Source organism: Stigmatopora nigra, chromosome 5 (assembly GCF_051989575.1).
Source record: "Stigmatopora nigra isolate UIUO_SnigA chromosome 5, RoL_Snig_1.1, whole genome shotgun sequence".
Taxonomy (NCBI): Eukaryota; Metazoa; Chordata; class Actinopteri; order Syngnathiformes; family Syngnathidae; genus Stigmatopora; species Stigmatopora nigra.
Genome location: NC_135512.1, coordinates 281,089 through 305,686, shown reverse-complemented (window position 1 = coordinate 305,686; position 24,598 = coordinate 281,089). Strand labels below are relative to the sequence as shown.

Here is a 24,598-nt window from a genome sequence, read left to right as displayed (position 1 = left end):
GTGCATGCCATTTTATCGGAATTTTTTGTACCCACAATAAATGTTTTACATTTACTCAAACCTGGGTGCCTGCTTACTGAGAGAATAATTACGCAAATTTTGATACAAATTAAGCTCATGTCGATATTTTTCTCAATCAGATGGCATCATTTTTTATAAAACAAAAAAACATTTTTATACGAGAGAAATTGAAAAATAAAGTGCATCGCTATTAAGAATAACGACAAATCAAATTTCTCCGTTAATAATAATTGTGCTCATGCTAAAAAAAAAACATTTATCTCATTTTAATCACATCTCGACCAGTGATCGCGTGCGCTTCACGTTGAGACCGAAAGGTGGCAGCACGGCAACTCGAGCGGCGACGCAGCAAAGACAGCGAAAAAGAAGTAGGCGGGAATTCTTCCCCGACACTTCCGTGTAGACGGAGGATTCTTGTCAAACTTTCATTTAACAAGATTAAAATTAGAACTCGGTGTCAATATGCTGTTGGTTTTGTCCGAAGAGCACAAAGAACACCTCGAATTCCTCAACAAAGTGGACGCGACAGGTAATAAAAGCCTAACATAGTTTCTTCTCTTCTTTTTATGTTAGGGAACGTGAGAACAGTTTCCGGTTAGCTTTAGCTTATGAAAACCCAAACAAAAACCGTAGAATGTAAGAATATAATAAACATTTTACGCGTCCTTTCGTATTATTTTGCTTAATATGATTTTTTATTGAATCATGTCGTGATTCTGATAATGATTGCCACCTATTGTTTTCCGTTATGTCTTTTACATTTCATTAGGCAAATACGTATAATATCCAAACAAACTATGCCAGTGGTAGCCAGTCATTTAAGTGACCGAAATAATCAATTAATCCATGAAATAGTTAAAAAGTGGAAAGGTTAAAGAAAAAATACTGATTTTAAGCGTGATTTTTTTCATAGAATGATTATAAAACATTTCTTGTTTTGTTTTTACCCGTTTAATAGTACTTTAATAGTACTTTTCTGCCTTGTTAATGTTTTTTTAATGAAAGTCAATGAATATTTTCAAGTAAGAGGGTAAAAAAAATCCCGAAAGTCGCCAAACAATTCAAAAAAAATTAAAGAAAAGAAAAAAAATAGGTATGGAAAAGAGCCTGGGCTAATTTTGGACATGGTGTTTTGTCAGTGGTCGGAGAGTTTGGGCGAATCGCGTTGGAGTTCCTGAGGAGAGGAATCAAGCCCAAAGTCTACGACGGAGCTGCCAGTAAGTCCGGGGTGGGGGGGCAGGCAGCATCAAGTCCTGAGCTTGACTCTGAGATTGACCGCCATCGTCCATCGGCAGGGAAGCTGTCACTTCCGGCGGAAACGGTTCAACGCGGTGTGGAGGGCCTGATGTACCTCATGACCCAAAGCTCCAAACACATGGTGAGATCCGTTCGTCCACCTCATAATGGCCGCTTTCTCTTCTCCTCCTCCTCCTCACTTCTCTTTCCACTCTCCTAACTCATTGGCTAGCCTCCAATCCCTTTGGACAGGCCAATGTTCCTAGTTTATCATTTGTAAAATGCCGTCTATTCTTTCTACACCTCGTCGTTTACAAAATGAATCGACTTTAGGCCAGCATACTTTGAAAAAACAGCCCCGTCTTGTGGCTAAGCGTGATTACTGCTTTTTCAGTGCCCTGGGAAAAAAAGTACCACATGTTGGCTCCCTGGAAAGTAGATCTTGGAGCACCCCTGTTATTTCCTATCAATAATATATATTTGTCTGGCTTATCGTGAATGATTTGGTCAAATAATAGTGCCGCGTGTGGCGATGAGTGCGTTCCATGCGTAATAATGATGGAAAACATTTTTGCACTTTTTTTTTCTGCATGTGTAGCTGTCAGAGAGCGACTTTGTGGACTCGGTCTTGTCCTTGGACCTTGGGGAGGAGCTTAACCAGAGCCTCTTGCAGGTGACCAGGTCATTTCATCCTCCAAAAATATTCCATAAAAAAAGGTTCCAAATGTAGTAACATTGCTAAACATTTGCTCATGAGCTAACGCTAACGGCGCCCGGCCGGGTGTCTCGGGCAGATGTACCGACAGCACGGCAGCGAGATCCGTCGCGTCTTGACGCTGCTGCCACGCCCCTTGCCCGCTTACTGCAACCTCCGCTGGAGATTGGACGTCCAGGTACGTAAAAAGCTCGCAACTTCTCAGCCAATCAAATGCCCCAAAGTGCCGCTTTCCCACCTGAACCAGTTGGCCAGCCGATCCCTGCGGCAGCAAACGGCGCCCTCGTTGAGCGTCGTCCTGCAGCTGACGCAGGGACCGGGAAGCCCTGGCGCCGCTCGGATCCTGCAGGCGGACCCGGCCACACTCCTGCACCTGCTCTCCATCTTGGAAGGGGCGCTGGCCGCCTTGAAAAGCACACACGCGCGACGCGTCCTGAGAAATGTCAAATAGCCACGGCATACGCGCCGACTCGTTGGACTGCTCGGAATGAGTTGACCCCTCGAAAAGGGGGCGGGGCAAATACCAGTGATGGGAGAGAGATTCATGCACGGCGCCAAAGGCGTTGAACTTTTTGGACTTTTACTGTATGCCTTGTATGACTGAAAATGTAAACTTGTTAATAAAGATTTTCTGACAATGGTTAACAGTTGGAATTTGATTTATTTTATACAGGTACAGTGCATATTATTGAACATGCAATATTCAAGGTAATGAAAATATAAGATGTCTACTAGCCGAAGGGTCATTTCGAAATTTAATTCCTTGTGCAGTTTGAAGATAGGAAAATTGGAACGATGTGACACAAGTAGCAAAGTTATAGGCAGAGTTGTCATTATTTACTTACGTGTATCTGTGATATTCATAAAAAAAATGAAAATATTTTCACTGTATTAATGTTAGGTTTAGTGAATGGCGCTGTCTCAAAATGGCCGCAAATGTGATAACACTCCCTCCCGTTTGACTTGCGGTGCCTTTTCTATTTACAATGTGTGATTTGTATACTGGTGTTTTTCTTCAGGCGCCTTCCGGGACAGCCCCTCGTGCGAGTCACCTGACTCGCGCCATCTCTCAGACAGGAAGCGCGAGCGCCACGGCTGTCAGTCAGTAGCCGAGTAGGCCGCAAGCACCAGCGGGAGTCCGCCGCATTTCGCCCCGCCCGCCCGCCCCAAGTGCCACGGTTCCGCACGATGTGACAGGACGGCCACCGACCGAGCACCGGAGCTTTCGCCGTCACTCTCCAGTCAGTCCGAAGCAGGACCCTGTGTCGTTGACAGACAGCCCCACCATGGCGCAGTGCGCGCAGTCCGTCCAAGAGTTCGTCCAGGACTCGTTCGTGCCCATGGTGGCCGTGTTGTGCAGCGACGAGGCGGAGAAGCTCACCCGGAAAAACGGCCTGGACTTTGCCGAGCTGCTCGGCCCTTTCTGCCGCCTCACTTCCGAAGGTAAGAACGAACTTTTGCCCACAGTGCTAGTAGCCTAGCTCCCTTAGCCACCCCGTTAGCGCCGCGACTAGCTTGCTAGCCTACTAAGCTTGTGGCTGCTATTAGCTCTTAGGTCCAGGCCACTCGGGCTCGGGGACACCTGTGCGGCGCTCGTTTGACAGCTAACCGGCCCTTGTTTAAGTTGGGAAAAACCTCGAGAAAGTTGTCATTTCGAGAACGCCATTGTTTTAAATCAATCTCTTCAAATTGGATCTAGCCGAACACAGGATAACTCATTACTAGCTTGTGTGTTTTGACTTGGGTTTTCGAGCTATCGACTGTCAAACGACTCGGTTCCAATTTCTGTTGCCCCGGTACAATGTGTTCGACGTTTTTTTTTTTTAAAGGAGAAAATGTACGTTTTCTCCGTTGAATGCTAAATGACTGCATTCCACAATAGCTTGGTCAGGCTGTGGCTAACTCGTTGATGGTTGTGCTAGACGTCCAATGCGTCTGAAGTGGGAGGGATGGCAGCGAACATTCCTTTTTTTCACTGCCACCTTCCCAGTTTAAATGGATTGGACGTCTACTCTTGATAACCTGTTGGTGGGAGGTGAAACATTAACCAGAGGAAGACAGCTTTTCATTTTATTTTGAACTCGCCAGCTGTCATTGACAGCACCGGACGTCCATTCCATTTAATGTGGCAGTGTGTACGTATTTCCCCGAATATTAGACCACACCCACTTTTTCTATCATTTAACTTTGAAATAAGCCAAAATTCAATATTTATCCAAAAAATGTCTGAAACAATTCAAGTGGGAAAGCATGTTATTTTGAAGGGATCGACCGTGATAAACTATTTGGCGCCATCTAGCTGTGTGAAGGGGTAAAACTTCTAGAGCCCGAATGTAAGACGACCGACACTTTCAAAAAAATACTACTCTTATATTTGGGCAACTATAGATTTCTGGCTCGTGAGGCAGCGTTGACAAAATGTTGACAATTGTATTTGTCTTGCAGGTCACCTGCGCGACCCCAACAACCAACTCCACGTGGTCAAGAATCTTCGCGTCTGTGTCAACAAGGTGACGCCGGGCGCCGCCCCCTCGTCGGGCGTCGCCCTCAGCCCCGCCCAGCGTCGCCGCCTCAACCGGGTGGTGCTCTCCTGCCAGCCGCCAGAGGGAGCCGTGACCACCGCCGTGGCGGCCGGAGACTACGACCTCAGCTTCAACGGTAAGTCGCGTCCGCCGCGTGGCTCCAGAATTTTGCTTTTATTCCTTTTTTTTGTGTGTGTTCTAAATGAGGTCGTGCCAGATTCCCACAGTGAGTCAATATCATTAAATCACTAAAAACTAGTCAGTCGCCGCGCCATTTTTTAAAGAGAAATTGCCCAAAAGAAAAAAAATCTCAATAAAATAACTCTTAAATGTCTTAAAAATTCACTTCCAACTCTTTTGTTGACTTCCCCCATCAAGTAAATATCAAATGAAATGAAGTTGTGGGGTAGATGGGATTCATTTATTTAAATTTTTTTGTTTTGAACTTGGCCACTACCATTATGGCCGCCCCCGGAGCCATGTTGGGGCTTCTTTTGGCTCTTTTGCCGCCACGTAATCACTCCCATTTTTCCTTCATGTTTTGTTCTACCTGTCAGATGAAGCTCTTAAATGTAGCGCCCCCTGGTTCAATTCGTGGAGAGACACGCTGACGGAGGTGCGCTCCTCCGACCTCTTCTCAGGTACAAACAAACCGCTGGCCAAGTGATGGCTGGCTCCTCCCTCTCCCGCCTCGTTGTCACCTCCTCGTAGACTAGAACCCGGAGACTCTGTCCCGCGTAGAAGTCCATTCGGGCCGGCCGGATCTTCCGCACTTTTCCTTCACGTGATTTTCCCCCCCGCCCGCCCCCAAATTCCGCACTGAAACTTCCTCCGGGTGGCCTCCAAATCAATTGAAATGTTTTTTCCTCACTTTTGGTCCGCATTTTTGACATTTTCATTTTGGTCTTTCAAATCAACTGGCGCACCACCATTTCATCACTTGACGGTCAAACTCGATTGGACGTGGCTGGGTCTCTGTCATTGGTTATCACTCTTGTCTAAAATATCACAATTCAAATACATTTGGCAGTGAAAGAGTTACCTTTTTAAGCAACAAAATCATCCTGAGCTATATATTAGTATATGAGAGAAGATCACTGTCATAACAAAAGTCTGTCTAAGAGAGGCTAAGAAGCTTTAGTCATTTAAAAAAAATGTATACGTATATAGTCTGTCTAAGAGGAACAAACATCCACGATGAGTCGGCCGACGTCCGGTCGGGGTTGACCACGGGGATTCCCCTTTGGCCTAGCTTGGCCTAGCTCGGCCTAGCCTAGCGCCGGCCGCCGCATCACTCTGTTTTGCTTTTTTTTCTTTGTTTGTTTATTGTTTTTTATTTTATTTTATTTTTTTGGATGTAGCCACCACGCCCTGGTTCGAAGCCTACAGGGAGAAGTTCCTCCGCTGGATGCCGGCCTCCGAGCACGAGTTTCTCAACCACTACTTGGCTTGTATCCTTTAGCCCCGCCCCCCTGCTCCGTCCGTCAGTTTCCCTTTGGCTCTCGGCTTTTTTTTTTTTTTTTTTCCCTTGACCCGTCCAGGCCTGCTGGTGGCGTCGTCGGGCGAGGCGTCGCCGGTGGAGCGCTTGGCGGAGCTGTCGCAGGAGCAGCACCGCATCCAGCATAGCGGCGACTACGCCACGCCCAAGTGGTTCATCCCCAACACGCTCAAGTACTACGTGCTCCTCCACGACGTGGCCCGGGGCGACCGGCAAAGGTAACGTCGTACGTCCAATCCAAATGGCCCTCACAAACGATAAGGGTTCACCTCCCAGAATGAATTTGTCCCAATTTCACCATCAAATGAGTTGGCGAAATGCACCTTTTCTTCAGAAAAGGTGAATTGGCGCCCCCTAAAGTTAGTCCTCCATCCTAAAAAAAAAAGTGCCGTCTCCTTTTTTAGGGCGGAGACACTTTACGAGGACATGAAGCAGCGCTACGGCCCGTCGGGTTGCTACCTGCTGAGGATCAATTCCCGGGAGCTCCCCGAAGCCCGGCGGGAGGCGCGGGAGGGGGAGCAGAAGGGGGAGCAGAAGGGGGAGCAGGAGCCCGTCCCCAACCCGTGGACTGGCTTCTTGCCCCGGCCGCAAAGCCAGGTGGCGCCCGCCCGCCCGGCCCAGTTTGTCGGAAACGCCCCCTCGAGCCCGCCTTTGACCACGCCCATCGTCCCCCTTGTTGTCTTGCAGGACCGAGACGACGTTCCCACCGAAGAAAAGCACGCGGGCCCCGCGGACGATCGCCCTTCGGCAGACGCAGGTGTCAATCATTGATTAAAAAGGAGGAAATCTGGGCGGAAATGTAATCCAGTCCATCTTTTCTTCTCCGGCCGGTGGCCAAGGTATCTGCTCGGAAGGGGACCACGACGTGGACGACGTGGACGGCGTGGACGGCCGGGAGAGCAGCACGGGTCCCCGCGGCGCCCACCTGACGACGGAGGACCACGAGCACATCCGGCAGTTTGTCCAGGAGTTTGCCTTCCGGGCCCTGCTGCCTCACATGGAGAAGAACATCCGCCAGCTCAATGACCAGGTCTGGCCGGGTCTGGGGTGCCCCCCTCCCCCCTCGACACTTTTCACATCTGCAATCTCCTCGGGGATTTCCCTCACCAAAGATTGAATAGACATGAATTGTTTTCAGGTGGTGTCCCGAAAAGGTCTGAGCCGCTCGCTGTTCACGGCCACCAAAAAGTGGTTTGGCGGCGGAGGAGGAGGCGGCGGCGGCGGCGGAGGCGGCGGGAAAGCGCCCGAAAAGAGCGTGGGCGAGCCCAAGAGCGGCGGGGGGCTCCTGTCAGTCATTTTCAAAGCTTTTAGCCTTTGTTTCTTTTGCTTTTTGTTGGTGTATTTATTTGTCTTTTTTGTTTTTGTCAGCTACCCCCCAGAAGCCCCCGAGCTGCAGATCCGCAAGATGGCCGACCTGTGCTTCCTGGTGCAGCACTACGAGCTGGCCTACAGCTGCTACCACACGGCCAAAAAAGACTTTCTCTCCGACCAGGCCATGCTTTATGCCGCCGGTGCCTTGGTGAGCCAAAAAAAAAAGAAAATGGTGACTTTTTCCCTCCCTTAAAGTACTGTCAGCACTTTTTTTTTCTCTGGCTGGCTGGCCCAGGAAATGGCGGCGGTGTCGGCCTTCCTTCAAGCCGGATCGGCGCGACCGTACCCCACGCATTACATGGACACGGCCATCCAGACGTACCGGGACGTCTGCAGGTAGGCCTCATCAATATAGTAGTATCATGAAATGGCTGAAATATCATTCAACCAAGGGTCTTCTTAAATGGGTCAGAATGGTCAAAATTTTGCGGGCCACGTTGGACAACCCCGAAAGGCCGCCCAATTAGACAAATTGAAAATGTACTACTATTAGTATCATTTTTTTTTTAAACAGGAACGCGGCACTGGCCGAGCGTTGCGCCCTCCTCAGCGCCGAGATCCTGAAGAGTCAGGCCAAGTACTCGGAAGCCGCCACGCTTCTCATCAAAATGACCAGCGAGGTGAGCGGGAGGGGGGGGGGGGGGGGGGGCTTGCAATGTTCCCATTTTTTTGCACAATCCAACCATTGAATTTCTTCCCAGGACTCGGACCTGCGCAGCGCCTTACTTTTGGAGCAAGCGGCGCACTGTTTCATCAACATGCGCAGCCGCATGCTGCGCAAGTTTGCCTTTCACATGATTCTGGCCGGACATCGTTTTAGCAAAGCCGGACAGGTGAGTGCGGTGGGGGGGGGGGGGGGGGGGGGGTCTTAAAGGACGGAGGGGCTAAAGGACGGTGGGGCTAACGGAATCTTTTTTTTTTTGTTTTCTTCTGGCGCAGAAGAGACACGCCCTCCGTTGCTATTGTCAGGCCATGCAAGTGTACAAAGGACGGTCGTGGTCGCTGGCCGAGGACCACATCAACTTCACCATCGGGCGCCAGTCGTTCACGTTGGGCCAAGCGGAGCGGGCGGCGCAGGCCTTCAAGCACATCCTGACCAACGACGGGCGCCAGACGGCCGCCCAGCAGGGGGCCTTCCTCAGGGAGTACCTCTACGTTTACAAGGTGACTGACTATTCTTCTTCTTCTTTTACACTCTTTCATTCTTTTTCTTGAACTATGTATTTTCTTTAGTTTTCTTTAAAACTAAATAGTAATTATAATTCCTTATTTAATTTTTTGAAATGATTTGAATGCCTTTTCAAATAAATCATCATCATTTTCAAAATGTCGAAGAAAATTGATTTTTTTGTATCATTTTTGGATTGAATTCATTTTTTTTTTTTTTTTTTTTGGTCCCAGACGGTGACCAATCAGAGCGGCGGCGGCGGCGGCCGTCTAACCAACCTTCCGTTGCCGTGCATCCACGCCGCCGCCACGCGGGTCTACCTGGGCCACGAGCCGAGGCCGGCCGAGGGTAAGTGGTCTGGACTGCCCCGCCTCTCTCGCTCCTCCTCTCTGACACGCGGCCCCTCCCACAGGCCACAAGCAGGCCGCCACCCACGTGTCGCTGGACCAGGAGTACGACGGCGAGCAGGCGGTGGTGTGGCGGCGACTGGAGGAGCGTCTGGCGGCCGCCGCCAACGGGGGCGCCCTCCCCGCCAACTTCCGGCCCGGCCAGTGCTGCCTGGACGCCCGCACCGACAACCTGCGCCGCCCGTTGGCCGTGGTGGGAGGTGAGCGCCCGCCGGCCGGCCCACGGACGGCCACCGATCGGATACGTCCAGCCTTTTTCACATTTTCTTTGACGTGGCAGAGCCCGTGGTGGTGGAGGTGACCTTCAGGAACCCCTTAAAGGTTCCTCTGGCGCTCTCTCGACTTTCGCTGCTCTGGAAAGTCGGGCCCGACGTGGACGACCGTGGCGTGGAGGAGGAGGAGCAAGAGGAGGAGGAAGGGGAGGAAGGGGAGGAGTCAGCGAGGGACGTTGAGGATCCACAGGTAGCGTCACTCATTTGTGGAGGGTGACTTCCTGTCATTTCCTGTGTTGACTTTGAGCACTATTACCTTGACGTGGAAGATAGTGGCTCAAATGACACATATGGAAGGAAAGTGACGGGCTGGCATTGGATTGGCCCAAAAAAAAGAAACCTTGTGACTTTTTCCCGCAGACGGAGGAGCAGCCGGTGAGCGCCGAGAGCATGGCGGACTTCCACTTGGCGCCGGAGGAAACCAAGACGGTGAGCGTCTCCAAATGGCGGCGGAGCACGTCGGCCGGCGCTCCACTCCGGCCACATTGTCACGTCTCTGGAAAACCAACGCAGGCCCGCCTCCGCCTGCTGCCACGCCAAACGGGGCGTCTGAAGGTGACGGGCGTGGCCTACGACCTGGCCGCCGCCCCCTGGCCCCAAGCGCCTCCGCCAGCGACTGAGGAGGAAGGTGAGGAGGCTCCGTTTTGCCTCTAAAACCAAGCGAACCTACTCCAAGCCCCTCCCTCTCTCCCTCCCTCCCTCCCTCCCTCCCTCCCTCCCTCCCTCCCTCCCTCCCTCCCTCCTCTCTGTTGACAGGCACGCAAAAGGCGTCGGAGAGCGTGACGGTGAGCGGGAAGCAGAAGCTGAAGATCCGAGGCCCGCGACTCAACCACAGCAAAGAAGACAAAATGTCGGTGCGCTACGGCGCCGACCGCCGCCTGGAGCCCCTGGTCGTCCCTCCGGCACCCCTCCTGGAGGTGAGTTGGCGTGAGCGCCGGCTCCAAATTGTTGGCGCGTTTTACCGCTTAACCGGCGGCCGCCGGCGCCGCCGTCGCCGCCCGCAGCTGTTCTTGTTGCAGTTCCCCACGGCGCTGCTGTGCGGCGAGATCCGCAAGTGCCACGCCGAGTTCCGCAACGTCGGCGGCGTGAGCCTGCGCGGCCCCCTGCGCGTGGCGTCCAGTCACCCCGACTTCTTTGCCTTCGGCCAGCCCGTCGACTCGCCCGACGCCGACTCGCCGGCCTACGCCGCCGTCGCCGACCGGTCGGGCGAGGCCCGTCTCACCCGGGCGCCGCCCTCCCGCTTCGGGCCCGAGGGCGACGTGACGGACGTGCCACTGGGGGGCGACGGCGAGCTGCGGCCGGGGTGTTCGCTATGCCTGCCGCTGTGGTTGCGGGGGCCCGAGCGCCAAGGCGTCCACCAGATCAGCTTCCTCTTCTACTACCAAAGCCCGGAGAAAGGTCACCCCATGAGGTCGGTGATTGGACGTGGCCGGACGTCATCGGAGAGCTGACGCGTGTGTGTGTGCGTGCGTGCAATTTTGCTTTTCAGCCACCGGGTGGTGCGTCACTCCGTCTTCATCTGCGCCAGCCCATCTCTGAGCGTGCGGGCGTGGGTCTGCCCCAGCGCCGTCCCTCCCCGCCGGCGGGACGGCGGCGGCGCCCTGGTCTTTGTGGACGTGGAGAATGTCAGCGCGGTGAGTGAGCGGCCCAGCGACCCACCCACGTGGCCCCACGTCGTCCCTGCGTTTATCTTGACGAAGCGCCCCAAACCCCCCCCCCCCCAGAGCGAAGGCGGATCACGCCACTTCCGCATCGTCCAAGTGTCCGGCGTCAGTCGGAGCTGGAGCCTCAGAAAGTGCGTCAATCCCGCCAAGGAGAGAGGTAGCGTCCGCCATTCCGCCCCATTTCCACCTCCATCGTCATCATCCATGATCACCACGGACGGCGGCGGTGTGTGTGTGTGTTTGACCTCCAGATTGTCACGTGGGCGGCAGAGAAAGAGCCAAACTTTGCTTCCGAGCCACGCCACTCCAACCCGAGCCAGGTACGCCGCACGCCAACCGGCCGCGGACGGACCGCCTTGAAATGATTTTGCCGGCCACTTGCAGATGTTCTGGACGACGTCATGACTTTCTCCGACGTGGCCATGGGCCATGAGATGGTAGGCCGCCGGGTGGCCATTTGTGGGCGTCGTCATAGCGCCAGCCAATCTTGTTTTTTTTGTTTTTTCTAGATGGTCAGTTCGGCCAAACCCTGCGGCGACTTTTTCTTCCGTTGCCGCCGCTCGTCCCGCCAGTCCCGGCCGGCGGACGCCGACGCGGACCGGGGTGCCGGAGAAGAAGAGCTGCTGCTGCTACGTCTGGTGGACCAGTGCGAGCGGCTGGACTTGGACATTGTGGTCATCTGGAAGGTAATGGGGCTAACCAAAGGAAAAGAGATCTGCCCGGGGAAAAACCCTGAAAAAAGCCACCCGCTCGAACCCGCCGCCCCCCCCCCCCCCCCCCCCCCCCCAGGCATCGGCGATGGAGGACAACCGAGAAGTGACCCTGGAAGGTCAACTCCACGTGGCGTTGGAGGCTTTTGGCAAGGAGGCCACGTCCCTGGCACCCAAGCAGGTCAGGCACACGCGCCATTTTGGCTCTCGGCGTCCGCTTGAGAGTGGGATGACACACCATCCCATGGAAATTGGCGGCCGTTCGTAACCGGCCTTTTGGCCTCCGTCAGGAAGCTCAGGAAATGGTCCTGCTCAAGTTCAAGTCGGAGCCGCCTCCCCCGGCCGCCCCGCCGCCGGCGCGACTGGCGCAACTGGTCAAGAGCGACCTGCACTTCTCGGAGACGCGGCGGCACGACTTTTCCGACCACAGGTGGCGCCAAAACGCGCCGGGTGGCGTGAGCACCTTTTCATTTTTGTTTTTCTTCCCGCCCGTTCGCCACAGCGTCTGCGTGGTTCCCGTGGAATTGACGCTGTCCAACCGCTGCCTGGCGGACGTGGACGTCACCGTGGACCTGGGACACAAAAGCATCAGGTGAGCCACGGCGGCCAATTCCACATCTGCGTCCACACATCCTATCTCGCCATCATTGCCCCCCCCTCCCCCGTAGCCGGCAGGATGGGGACGAGCGTTCGTTCGCCTGGGTGGGCCAGACACGCCACCGGCTGAGCTTGGCGCCCCGCCAGAGCCGCCTCCTGCCACTGCGAGCCTGCTTCGTCCGCCCCGGCGTCTACGACCTCAACACGCCGGTCATCAGCGCCATGCCCTCGCCGCCCTACGCCGGCGAAGCCGTGGTCCAGCGCCCCGGCGGACCGGCGCTCCTCCTGGTGGACAACTGCCGGCCTTCTCCTTAAGATTGAAGTATATTAGATAGATAGATATATATATATTGAGCACACATATCATGTACATAGAAAATAAATAAGGAAAGGTTGTCGGGCTGCTGGTGTCCTTCACGTGCGAAAAAGGCCAGGGATGGCAAAATGATCTGATGGGATCTGGTGATAGCGCGTCAGACAAGTGTCCAAAAGAAGACAAATGTTGCTTTTTGCCTCATTTGTCTTCTCCAACTCTTGAAAATGGGGAAAAGAGTCCATTGTTTTTTAGCCCCATATACACAAAGTGACCACTTTGAACTTTTCAAAAATGCAAGTTCCCCTTGAAATGCTTCCACTTTTATTTCTTGGACCAGGATTAGGTAGGGAACCTATGGCTCGAGAACCACAAGTGGCTCTTTGGATGGGTGCATCTGGCTCTTTGCTAACCTGTGACGTAAAATATGGAAATCACTGGTGACACAGCTGAGAAACTTTGTCTAGAGCTGCTTTAATCTTCTTTTTTTGTTTTTGTTATGCACGACACTGTTCTGGAATGCATGCACTCTCTCTCTCTCTCTCTCATTGATGATCAAATGCATAAGTATCTTGTCAAAAGTATTGTTTTTTCCACTTTAAAAGTGGTGAAATTACAAAAAACAAAAAATGGTAAAAGGGCACCCACCCACTCAGTAATTCCTGCTTGAAAAGGGCATTTAAAAATACATTTGAGCCCGTTTTTGATCTTCTCTGAGCGTCCAAAATCACATGAATCAAAGGAAATGATCAATACGCCAATCCAGCCCCACGCAAGGCCATAAATTGAACACGTGACCGAGCGCCGTAGGAGTTTGTCGACCTTTGAACCGCCTCGCCTGGTAAAAGCCCAGAGCAGAAGACGACTCGATCGTTTACAAGAATGTCCCGGTGGGCTCTCACCTTGGCCTTGACGTTGGCGTTGGCCCGGGCACCCACGGTCGCGGGTAAGCTTCTTCCATTGCTTTCTAAACTGTGTGTTTGGCTCTGACAGCCTTTGGACACAGTAGAAAACTTCTTGATAGTTATGTTAAATCAAGCCGTCATACAACTACTACTGTTGTTGTTGTTGAATTTTGTTAGGAGACTCCGCCTCCACATCGCCGGGGCTTCGGCCGTGGTTGACGGGCCTGAGCGCCGTGGTGGGATTCCTATTCGTGGTCTTTGTCTTGGTCCTCCTCAAACGACTCTTGGGGAAGAAGCAAAGGTCACAAACAATGTATGCAAAGTTTTTTTTTTTTTTTATTCATCTATTGACACCCTACAAAAGTTTACAGACACCACATTCCCACGCGAAAGACATTTGTTACTTTACAGAGAAGAAGAAGAAGACGAGGATGAAGAAGAAGAGGAGAAAGTGGAACGCTTTTGATGGACAGCACTCAAATGACGTCATCTAACGGGGACGGACGGCTACTACTGACGACGTCATGTCGTCAAAGTATTGGATAACTTTATTCATCTCATTAAAAAAATGTTTATGGAAGGGAGAAATGTTTCAACCCCCCCGTTTCGAATGGTCTATTCTTAATGGCCGTTTGGTGGTGGGGGGCGGGGGGTGCTCCTTTTTTCAGTCATGAAAAACGGCGAACGTGGCGACTATCCTGCTCTGCCGCAGCCTACCGGGAGAGGGAGGGGGTGAGCGTTTGCCGGTAGCGGGGAGGAGGAGGAGAAGAAGGTGGAGTGGGTGGGGGTGCGCTGGGCATGGGGAGGCTTGCCGGCCGGGGCCCTGTTCGTGGGACGGCGAGGTGCTGCTACTAGTACTGGATTTGCCCCCCCTTACTACCGCGGTTCCGGTCTCGGCCCCAAACATGGAATGAGAAGGAAGCCAAGGCGGCTGGCTAGCTGGCTGGACGGCTGCAACACCGACCCACTGACGACGAATGACGGACATGGGCCGCCGTTGACTTGGCTTCGGACATGGTAGGACAATAACAAGAGGGAGGAGGGCTCAGCTTTGGACAGACAGAGCGAGCGAGAAATAAAGAGAAAGAGAGAGAGAGAGGGAGACATAGCAGTTCCGGTACCGAAACACTCGCCAAACATTCGTTACCAATAGCCCTTGTTTTTCAAACAATTGACTTTGGAAGCCCCTCACTCGGCGGGACTCGTGACGTCGCCCAGTCCGTCGCTAAACTTCGTTGAAAATAGCACCTTTTTGTGCCTCTGGGCGGACACCTGGACTTTTAACAGCCTGACGCCCAGTAAATTTCAACAGTTGACATTCTTGACAAGCGTTCGGGTTTAGAAAGGAGAGCGAAGAAGCGCGACTTTTTGCTCTTTGGAATGCCAAACTTTTCCACTTGAGTCGCTGTCCACGGCTTCCGTCCAACGGTCCAGCCAAGGCGGAAGTCGGCGGCGGCAACGGCGGTTTCGCTTCAAACCGACACTAAAATGGCCCTTTTGGCCTTTTCGGAGGGGGTTTCCGTGCTCGCCGTATACGCGCAATTAATCTCCCGGTGAGTTGAAAAGGACACGGGGGAGGGGAAATACGAGTGGGACACGGCGTAGTTAGCTGGCAAATGACGATTGAGCCAGAATGGCGGCTTGCGAAGGCCACTTCGGCTCGGCGCACGGACGCTTCCGGCGTCAGTCGGGCTCCGGGTGCTCGTCCGGTGTTGACAGGCCGCTAGAGCCAAGTTCAACTCCCTCTTCCCCGGTCGAAAATGGTCGCGATGGGAGACGGAGACTGAGACGGTGGGCCGGGCGGGGAACCGAGTGTGGCCGACGGGAGGGCTCCATTCCCGGCTAAGGAGCCGGACAACGAGTCGCCAACGAGTCGCCAACGAGTCGCCGGGATATGGGGCTGCTCCGGTGTTCCGGTACTCGTCGGCCCGAACCCACCGGCCCCCACACAGTCGTCTTTGTACTTGAAGTCAAAGAATGGAGATCCAAGAAATGATTAGTATGGCTAATAACTCAAATCATAAATATTATTATTCTATCCTCTAATACACAGGTGTCAAAGACTTTTAAGATCATTCTGTCAAATCTAAAAAAAAAATGTTTTTTTATTTTCCACTTATAGAATACAAAGAAGAAATGTCATTTTTTTGTTTTTTTTGTTGCGTCCATCTTTGTTTTCCCTTCTCCTTCTTTCCAGGACGAGTTCCACCCGTTCATCGAGGCGCTGCTGCCGCAGGTGCGGGCCTTTGCCTACGCCTGGTTCAACCTGCAGGCGCGCAAGAGGAAGTACTTCAAGAAGCACGAGAAGCGCATGTCCAAGGAGGAGGAGCGGGCGGCCAAGGACGAGCTGCTGGGCGAGAAGGCCGAGGTCAAGCAGAAGTGGGCCTCGCGCCTGCTGGCCAAGCTGCGCAAGGACATCCGCCCCGAGTTCCGCGAGGACTTTGTGCTCTCCGTCACCGGCAAGAAGGCGCCCTGCTGCGTCCTCTCCAACCCCGACCAGAAGGGCAAGATGAGGCGCATCGATTGTCTCCGACAGGCCGATAAGGTCGCTAGTGGGGTTCGCCGCCTTTTTACGGGAAGGGGAAAAAAGCCTTAACTCCCCCCACTCTGTCAGGTCTGGAGACTGGACCTGGTCATGGTCATCCTCTTCAAGGGCGTGCCGCTGGAGAGCACGGACGGCGAGCGACTGGTCAAGTCGCCCCGCTGCGCCAACCCGGGACTCTGCGTCCAGCCGCGCCACATTTCCGTCTCCGTCAAGGAGCTGGACCTCTACCTGGCCTACCACGTGCGCCTCAAAGGTCAGCCCGCGTCATTCGCCGACCAATCTGGGGTAATGACATCCACTCGCGCGTTTTGCACAGAAGCCGAGGAGAGTCCCGGTCGGCCGGCGTCCGAGCGAGAGGACGGCGCAATAACGGGTAATGTGACAATATGTGGGCATTTTCTGAGCGACCCATCTGAGCGTCTGTCTTCCACTTGGCAGACGAGAGCGACTTCCACGAAGCCTTTGCCACGTCGGGGGTCTTCGGCGTGGGCGAGCTGGTGCGGGTGTCCAGGAGTAAGTTGCTCAAAGGGCCGCCGTCCGTCGGTAAGGGACGCCCCCCGCCCTGATGGTGGCGTGCACGGACGTCTGTGCGCAGCTCCCGTGGTGTCGGGGGCGGGGCCGGCTTTCTCCATCGGCGAGCTTCACGGCCACCTGGCCTACGACCTCAACCAGACGCTCCAGCAGCCCGTCAACATGCGACGCGCCCTGGTCGCCGCCCACGCCGCCGGGTAAAAATGTTTTTTTTTTTTTTTTTTACCCATTTCCCTAAGAGCACCGGTGTCCAAGTGGCGGCCCGGGGGCCAGATCTGGCCCACCGCATCATTTTGTGCGGCCCGGCCGGGAAAGTCAATCACGAGTGGCGACTTTCTGTTTTAGGATCAAATTCAAATGAAGAGTATAGATGTATAGTATTACATTTCCTGATTTCCCCCTTTTTAAAATCAATGATTGCAATTTTTAATCATTAATTATATTTAAAAGCAAAAATAAAGATTGTTTTGGGAAAGTCAATCACGAGTGGCGGCTTTCTGTTTTAGGATCAAATTCAAATGAAGAGTATAGATGTATAGTATTACATTTCCTGATTTCCCCCTTTTTTAAATCAATGATTGCAATTTTTAATCATTAATTATATTTAAAAGCAAAAATAAATATTGTTTTAAATGTAAAAAAAGGGAATATTCTGGGTTTTTAATCCAGTTCTTTTAATCCATTTATAAATCCAAAAAATGTAAATATTCCATCTAAAAATGGTCCAACCCACATAAAATGGAGTTGACATTAAAGCCGGCCTGACACCCTTCAACTCGAGGTAGAATAGTCCCCGCCTCTAAAATGAACCGTTTGATGAAAAAATGTCCACGCAGGAGCAAGCGTCACAAGTCCGGCTCCACGGCTACGGACGAGGAAGCGGCGGGGGCGGCGGCAGCGGCGGCGGCGGGCAGTCCGGCCACCGATTATTACCACTCGCCGTCCTCCCCGGCCAGCGGCTCCCGAAACTGGGCGGACGAGGTGGAAGGGGGTACGTACCGGCCCAAAGTAAACTCGGTCTAGCAAATGCGAGACTTTCAAAACAAAGTGTGACCTTAAAAAAAAACCCACCCACCAACCCTTTACCCCTTCCCATTTGGACAGGAGCGTCCCCTTCGGCCAAGAAGCCGGACGGCGGCAGCCCCTCGGGCCGGAGCGGCGGGGGGGGAGGAGGAGACTCGCCCGTGGGTCCGGGCTCCTTCACCCAGCACCAGCGGCCGGTGATCGCCGTCCACGGCGGGCTCCCCCGTCCTCACCAGTCGGCGTCCTTGCACTTCCCGTCCTCGTCTTACTTCCCGCACGGGGCCATCCGGTACCCCCCGCACCTGGGCCAGGACCCCATCAAGGACCTGGTCTCCCTGGCCTGCGACCCGGCCAATCAGAGCTCGGTGAATGTCCCCCCCACCCCCGGCTCCTTTTTTTTTTTTTTCCTTCGGGTCCTTTGAATTGTCGACTTTTGCGTCCGCAGCTAAACGGCAGCAACCAGTTGAAGGGCGGCGGCCATTACATCTCCTCTCAGATGCTGGCCCCCTCCCTGGGGCTGCCCCGCCCCACCCTGACGGCAGACGTCAAGCCCCCCAGCACCTCCTCCGACGGGGGCGCCGACTCCCCCGCGTCGCCCAGTAAGTGCCCGGCCGGCCGGCCGGACCGTCGAGCGCCCGACCGTCCGCTAACGCTAGCCGCGTCGACCCGCAGCGTACTCTGCTCCCGGCTCTCCCCCTGGTGGCCGCTCTTCCTTTGTGGGCATGGCCAATCGGGACCCCGCTGGACTCTACCAAGCCCAGGTACGTGCGCTTATCTTATATTGTATACTTGGACTTACTTATGAACTATGTATTTCTGTCTAAAATGCCTTTCCTATTTCTGCATCCTCGCCCTCTTGTTACTGTCACCACCAAATTTCCCGAATACGGGATGAATCAAGTTACTATCCAAGTCAATAAGAACAAAATGAATGACATTTAGTGCCATCTGCTGGCCAATATTTGAATGACATCAACAAGTCTATTTCCAGCCTTGTTGATAATGAGCATGTGAAATCAAAAAGAAGGAATGTAGTTCCTTCCTTCTTTTTTCCTTCGTGTGTTGTTCACCACTTGGCGGGGGTGCTGGAGCCTATCCCAGCCGACTATAGGTTGAAGTCGTGTCTATTTGTTTAATCGCGTGACCTGACGCCTGCATCCGTTGCAGTCTTGGTACCTCGGGAATTGAAACACTACGCCATGCCAATGGCGCCGAAGATTGGTCGCTCGGAGGAATTCCCCGAAAGGACTTCAGTCAAGCCTTTAACCACGCCCCCTTGCAGGTGCTGCTTCTCATATATGCAAATAAGGCTCGCTTTTTTTTTTTCCCGGACTCGCCTCGAGACACAAAGAGAGACTCGTCTCTTCATTCAAATTGGAACTTTTTGGCCCCCTAAGCCCCGCCCCAAGAGGAAAAAAAACGGAAAAATACTTTGATGATTGACAATCACGTGTGCTCTTAGCTCGTTGGCTACCATTGACGGTGATAGACCAAGCACATTCTTGCTACTTTGAGGCTATTTAAGCTTAAAAACTCATAATTCAAAGGATTGTATGAATCAACCTTAGTGTGTGCTATTAGTACCCATAAAGAATATTTATTTCTGTTTTTGTCCAATTTAAATTCCACAAATCTACAGGAAATAACATCAAATAATCCAAAAGTGAGCCAAGTGATATTGACAGGAAGCCAGGAAAATGCCCATCAAATTAAAAGTAAAGTGCCCCAAAACGTGCAGGAAATAATGTCCCAAAATGGGTACTGTTTAATCATGAATAATTCATGAGTGTTAAGAAAAATAAAAAGACTTGGTTTTAGCCCTAACGGATTGGACGTCTATCGCCGTCAACGGTACAAAACAGTCCACTTTCCCCTTTCAAAAATTCTCAATTTTCAATTTGCATTTCACGGTACCGGACATCTGGAAAAACTACGGGCAAAAAAAAAACCCCCAATTTTACGTAAACGGTGGCCAAAAGGATTTTTTTTCCGTTCCTGACCTTCCAGCCACGCCGAATGAACTTTGTTATTCTTATTCTTTGAGTTTTTTTCATCATCTATTTTGCACGAAATGTCGGAAACACAGAATGTGCCTTGCCTTCAGTTTGACGACAAGACAGACAAAAAAACCTAAAAGACTTTTAACGGTACCCTTTGCAGCAAATGAAACCAAAAAAACAAACAAAAAAAAGTTGCATGCGGGATGGATGACACTCACGCTAACTAGCTAGCGGTAGCAGGTTAGCGCCTCAGCGCTTTAACGGCGGACTCGTCCAAAGGCTCACTTTTACGCAAAATGAATCCAAATTTTTGCTTTCTAAACAAGATGGCTGCCATTGACATAAAAACTCTCCATTGCCCTCCCATTCGACATAAATTGGACACTTCTATCGGCGTCAACGGCAGCCCGAGATGATAACGGCCAATAACAAGAGATGCTAGAGAACCAAAAGGTTGAGTCATCGATGCTAGCTAGCCAACTGGGCGTGACCTTGCCCACACCGACGAGCCTTTGGCGCGTGGCCGCCCTTTCCCCCGCCCGGCTCAGCACTTTTGTTGTCGGGGTGCCGGTGTGATTTCCGCACCCATAATAATAATCTATTTTTTAATTTTGCATGTACGTTTGTAGCGCTTCTTCTATAACGGAAAACACGAGTGTGTCTAAATATTTTGAATGTATACCAAACGTTGAAGCGTGGCCCAGCCATACGCGCGCAATGCTAACAATGCTAAAGCTAACCTCCATCGGGGGGATAATTGTTCTTTTTTTGGCGCGGCGGAAATGGGAAGAACATCCAGAGTCCGAAAATAATTTGGACGCCATCTTGCTTTTGCCTTAAAGGCCTTTTTTTATTCCCGAAAACCAAAGCGAATCTCCTACCGAAAGAATGTTATTTCTTTCCTGTCAATCTTGTCTAATTGTTGTCGTTTGTCTGCTCTGACATCTTTTTGGGGCTAGCGACGTAGCATGGAAACAATGGTAAAGTGTTAGCTATGTGGTATGCGTCAAGAAGCTCAAGCAAATCCCCTAAAGAATGTTATTTCTTTTGTTTTTGTCTACGCTAACATAATCTGTGGCTAGCAGTGTTTCACATGGAAACAACTCTTACCAGCATCATGACCGGATATCAAATCTTCAAAAGCATTATTTTGATTTATTTTGGTCATATTTGGCTAATGGTGTGTAGCACGAAAATGACGCTAAAGCTTTTGCTCGTTTCAAAAACAAGCAAATTAATCTTGTAAAGATGTCTTTAAATTTCATTTCTCTGCTCTGATGTGATTTTTGCCTACTTAGTAGTTCTAAGCGTTAGCATCGTTAGCCAAAACAAGACAAACGCAGTCAAAAGGCCGCCCCGAGGCATGCTGGGAATTCCAGCCTTCACCGCATTGTTATTGTTTCCCTGCCACTCGCGGGCTAGCGCGTCATGCTAACGGATGAATTCGTTCCCCCATTCACGGTGACAAAGAAATGTTTTTGTTATTTTTTGGAAGGCCTTCCCTTTTCCGCAGCTCGCGTCCGCTTTTATTAAGAAGAAAAATAAATGGAAAGGACGGCAAAAATGTTGATAAGCAATCTTTATTTGCATGACACGTCGGTTGTAAGAGGACGGGACTTTCTGGTAGTCGTCGCGTGGCGATGATGTCATTTGAACACGCTGAGCGATTCTTTACTTTTAACATGATTGCCTATGCAAAAATGAAGCATCAATAAAGAAGCTATACCACAATGCACTTGGGACTCATCGTCAACGTTTACGAGAGGAAAACTTACGGCAGAGGCAAGTTAAAAAAAGCTTACGTTGCTAAATGGGGGAGTGCGGGGGGCCATGATGAATAGGGAGGGACACATTCTCCATCTTTATTTGATATTGTCATGTGGAAGGGTTTAACATGTTCTTTCCTCTGGTTTAGGTATCTTTAGGGGGGAGTTATTTATTCATTTTTGCAGTTTTCAATGTTTTGACAATTGTGTGTGTTTTTATTTGAGTTTTTTTTTGGGCAATTTTTTTTTTTGCTATTTTTTTTTTGTCTTGGCTACTATTTTTGCATGTTTATGCCGCGGGGGAGGTGAAGGGGCAAATCTGGTGCACGTCTTTCTGGTGGACTGTCAATTGATGGTGGCAGGCCTCGTCTTCCGGACTGCCGTGGAACAGGACGCACTTGGGCTCTTCCGCTAGCGGCGTGTTGTCCTGCCACACGACAAGAAGGCCGCCGTTAGCTGCCCGCGCCCTCATCTATTCGTTTTTTCATTTTATTTTTATGACGGACTTACGATTGCGGGGTACATTTCACATTTCAGATCATCCACTTCTCCTCCCGTGATCTTGTAGGCCGTCTTGCAAAAGACGTGATGCTTTAACACAAAAAAGGAACAAGAGTGCGGTCAGTTATTGAGATGAATATTGGGAAAAATAGAGACTTCATCGAGGACAAAAGGCACTTATTGCGAAATTTTCAGATTTTTTTTTTTTATAAATCTTTTTTTCTGTGTGTACGTGGGAGAACTTTGAGTTGTCCAGAAAAATCCTTTAAAACAATCAGAATAACAAACAAAAAAAGGCGGAGAATTGGACTCACGGCTCGTTGGGGGCAGCGTGGCGAGCACGCCTCCAGCACCATCCTGGAATCTTTGGAGCACACCGTCTCCACCATAGCAAACTCCAGCCCCATCATGGTGCCGAAGTTGGGAGCCGGGATGTACTGTGCCAGGAAAAGCGTCTCGTTAAGCGCCGTTGCTCGTCTAGCTTTCCTTGCCCCCACCAAGATGGCCGCCCCTCAGCAGCCGTGTTCCCATCAACGTCACCAGGCGTTGACTGAGGGGTACGCGGCACTGGGGCGGCCATCTTGGTAGGGGCGAGGAACGGACGAGACGTCCGCTCATTGACAAGACGACGAAAGGATTTGGGCGGTGCTCACGTAGGACGTCAGCTTGGAAATCTCCATCAGGCCAAAGTAGGTGAGGTGATTGGTCTCCTGGTTGTACTTCCTGACGGCCGCCTGAACCGCCGTCCGGCCGACTTCGCTGTCCAAGGGCGTCAAGGTGGGGCAGTCGGGACAAATCATGGACAACTCGGAGTTGTTGGGATCTGCATGGGCCCAGAAAAACAAAAACAAATATATATCACCTAGAAAAGGCGCTGTTGATTTTGGGTCACTTCCTGTTGCTTTGACAGCATTCCCACGTGACTTTCCTATTAATTTGAGTGACTTTCTGTGGATTTGAGGACATCTCTGCACCTTACTTCCCGTTCAATTTGGGACATGATCGACTCGTCACTTCCTTTTTTATGAGACAAAAAAAGTTTGAAAGAAAGGGACCAAAAAGATGCTGTCGTGTCAAAAACAAATAAACATAGACAGCAAAACCCCCTCAAAATGGATATTTGATCAAAAGTGAGAGGAAAGAGCAAAGAAAAGGAGCCACCAACCTGCTTGGGTGTCACAATTGTAATGGAGCACGTTGGCGGCGCCCCCTGTGACGGACAGCCGGATATTGCAGGTGGCAGAGGCTCCCTGAAAGCAAACACTCCGGTTAGCTTAGCAGACTAGCGCTCAGGCTAGCGCTCAGGCTAGCGCTCAGGCTAGCGCTCAGGCTAGCGCTCAGGCTAGCGCTCAGGCAGGCTAGCGGGGAGGCGAGCGTTTTACTACTCACCCGGTCGGTAGGCGCCGAGACCTCGCAGCGGTCATAAGATTGAGGATTGGTCACGTGACAGTTGGTCTGCGACAACTTCAGCTGCAGATCGATGACGCAATTGTCGGCCAGCTGGAGGGAGGAGCCACAAGTTTTTCTTTTTTCATCTCCTCTGCAAAACGCTAACGCCAGCTATCAGCTAACGCCATTCGAGTCAAAAACGAGCACCACAACACCATGACAATGCGTCTTTTCAGGACTTGCTTTCAATAGAAGGTTAGACTTTTAGATCAATTTGATATACTAGTATTAGCACTTTTAAAAGGAGCGCATGTTAGCGCTAAAAGTTAAGGTTAGCCGCTAGGCCGGCCCGCCCCTTTAAAATTGGGAAATGTTCCACTTGCATTAGCATAGAGGCTAATAAAAGGCTTGTTTACATGTAGTAGCATCGGCACGGTAAGATAAGCTAGCTAACGCAATGCTGGAAGCATGCTAACGTCTCATTTCAATCAGAAAAGGCAGAATGTCCAGAAAATGACAGTAGTACAGCATCGCCGCCTCGATTCTCACGGTTAATATGTACGTATTAAGTCAATTTACACAAAGTAGGAACAATATGTCAATCAATACTATAGCGTGCCTATAAGTAACATTTCTTCCATTTACAACTACCACGCTTATTATTCCATCTTACATACACAATTGATGTAACGTATCTTACCGGTACTACTCTACATTAGTTGGTATACTTATTATTACTCGAATGACCGACCTATTAATAGAGAAGATCCGCCAACGAGAACGCCAAAATTGAACCGCCAAATGGCTAGAGAACACTAGTAGTTTAACATTTGGACACATTTACCAAAGAAAAGTCAAAAGATGCTCCTAGACAGAGTTATTTTTCGAGAAGAAGTTCATTTTAAAAAGAGATGTAAAAAAAGGCGTGCTATTGAGCTAGCTCGTCGGCGCTGCCTACCGGTTGATAGTTACTGCTCAGCACTTCCGCCAGCCGGAACTTGTAGCCGTGCTTGTGGTGCCCGTTGATGTGTCTCACGACCACGTCGGCCGCCGCCGACGCCTGCTCCGGGTCGCAAGTGGCCACGGGGGGAGACGTGGCCCCCGACAGGTCGGGAAGAATGGCGCCCAAGCACAGCACAGCCACAAACAGGTAAGAAGAAGCCATTTCGGTACGAGCGCCGGAACGATTGGAGACGCCGCTGTCGCCCTGCCGCTTTTATGGAGCCCCGAGCGGGAGACCAGAGGGGGACAAACAAAGACTTTAACCTTTGGGGGCGGGAGGGGGATTGGGGGGGGGGTGTGGGGTGGCGTTGGGTGATGACCCCCGCCGATGGCCTACTTTGGACTCGTTAGCCCAACTTGTGTGAAATCAATTGCGCTAAAACTTGCAATCAGAAGAAAAAAATATGATAACCTTTGAACTCGCCGCCATTGACCCCGAGAG

General features: G+C 51.5%; 5 protein-coding genes across 9 annotated transcripts; 4 read left to right on the top strand and 1 right to left on the bottom strand.

The window, feature by feature from the left end:
- The first annotated feature begins 349 nt into the window (after positions 1 to 349).
- On the top strand, positions 350 to 2,617 carry commd2 (COMM domain containing 2). 2 transcript variants are annotated; one of them, XM_077717234.1, is made up of 6 exons: positions 350 to 550; positions 1,161 to 1,238; positions 1,317 to 1,399; positions 1,856 to 1,930; positions 2,015 to 2,150; positions 2,197 to 2,617. In XM_077717234.1, exons 1-6 carry the CDS (start codon positions 484 to 486, stop codon positions 2,421 to 2,423), a joined length of 666 nt encoding a protein of 221 aa, XP_077573360.1. In that variant the 5' UTR covers positions 350 to 483; the 3' UTR covers positions 2,424 to 2,617. The 2 variants fall into 2 exon arrangements, with proteins under 2 accessions (XP_077573360.1, XP_077573361.1); XM_077717235.1 differs by having other exon boundaries at positions 360 to 550; positions 2,052 to 2,150; positions 2,220 to 2,617.
- A 394-nt stretch (positions 2,618 to 3,011) lies between these two features.
- Positions 3,012 to 12,576, top strand: trappc8 (trafficking protein particle complex subunit 8). 2 transcript variants are annotated; one of them, XM_077717558.1, is made up of 30 exons: positions 3,012 to 3,415; positions 4,418 to 4,630; positions 5,052 to 5,135; positions 5,856 to 5,945; positions 6,036 to 6,210; positions 6,397 to 6,589; positions 6,680 to 6,749; positions 6,832 to 7,022; positions 7,131 to 7,279; positions 7,361 to 7,511; positions 7,599 to 7,699; positions 7,878 to 7,983; positions 8,065 to 8,196; positions 8,303 to 8,527; positions 8,765 to 8,879; positions 8,944 to 9,138; positions 9,219 to 9,400; positions 9,571 to 9,639; positions 9,724 to 9,838; positions 9,967 to 10,127; positions 10,215 to 10,621; positions 10,700 to 10,844; positions 10,935 to 11,031; positions 11,126 to 11,194; positions 11,259 to 11,311; positions 11,384 to 11,560; positions 11,664 to 11,765; positions 11,875 to 12,014; positions 12,087 to 12,176; positions 12,253 to 12,576. In XM_077717558.1, the coding sequence occupies exons 1-30, from the start codon at positions 3,259 to 3,261 to the stop codon at positions 12,494 to 12,496; spliced, it is 4,398 nt and encodes a 1,465-aa protein (XP_077573684.1). In that variant the 5' UTR covers positions 3,012 to 3,258; the 3' UTR covers positions 12,497 to 12,576. The 2 variants fall into 2 exon arrangements, with proteins under 2 accessions (XP_077573684.1, XP_077573683.1); XM_077717557.1 differs by lacking the exons at positions 5,052 to 5,135; positions 11,664 to 11,765; positions 11,875 to 12,014; positions 12,087 to 12,176; positions 12,253 to 12,576 and having other exon boundaries at positions 3,015 to 3,415; positions 11,126 to 11,311; positions 11,384 to 11,533.
- Positions 12,577 to 13,322: 746 nt separating this feature from the next.
- Positions 13,323 to 13,995, top strand: smim24 (small integral membrane protein 24). Its single transcript, XM_077717559.1, has 3 exons — positions 13,323 to 13,440; positions 13,577 to 13,712; positions 13,811 to 13,995. Exons 1-3 carry the CDS (start codon positions 13,377 to 13,379, stop codon positions 13,863 to 13,865), a joined length of 255 nt encoding a protein of 84 aa, XP_077573685.1. The 5' UTR covers positions 13,323 to 13,376; the 3' UTR covers positions 13,866 to 13,995.
- Positions 13,996 to 14,171: 176 nt separating this feature from the next.
- On the top strand, positions 14,172 to 21,233 carry nfic (nuclear factor I/C). Of its 3 annotated transcripts, none has more exons than XM_077717992.1 (11): positions 14,172 to 14,416; positions 15,597 to 15,944; positions 16,014 to 16,197; positions 16,261 to 16,317; positions 16,383 to 16,457; positions 16,540 to 16,672; positions 17,312 to 17,466; positions 17,580 to 17,863; positions 17,944 to 18,097; positions 18,171 to 18,259; positions 18,666 to 21,233. In XM_077717992.1, the coding sequence occupies exons 1-11, from the start codon at positions 14,414 to 14,416 to the stop codon at positions 18,684 to 18,686; spliced, it is 1,503 nt and encodes a 500-aa protein (XP_077574118.1). In that variant the 5' UTR covers positions 14,172 to 14,413; the 3' UTR covers positions 18,687 to 21,233. The 3 variants fall into 3 exon arrangements, with proteins under 3 accessions (XP_077574118.1, XP_077574119.1, XP_077574120.1); XM_077717993.1 differs by lacking the exon at positions 14,172 to 14,416 and adding an exon at positions 14,513 to 14,952; XM_077717994.1 differs by lacking the exon at positions 14,172 to 14,416 and adding an exon at positions 15,043 to 15,398.
- Positions 21,063 to 24,363, bottom strand: ahsg1 (alpha-2-HS-glycoprotein 1). Its single transcript, XM_077718000.1, has 7 exons — positions 24,113 to 24,363; positions 23,155 to 23,265; positions 22,931 to 23,015; positions 22,419 to 22,588; positions 22,080 to 22,202; positions 21,775 to 21,855; positions 21,063 to 21,691 (listed from the first exon to the last, which is right to left on the bottom strand). Exons 1-7 carry the CDS (start codon positions 24,317 to 24,319, stop codon positions 21,554 to 21,556), a joined length of 915 nt encoding a protein of 304 aa, XP_077574126.1. The 5' UTR covers positions 24,320 to 24,363; the 3' UTR covers positions 21,063 to 21,553.
- Positions 24,364 to 24,598: the final 235 nt, after the last annotated feature.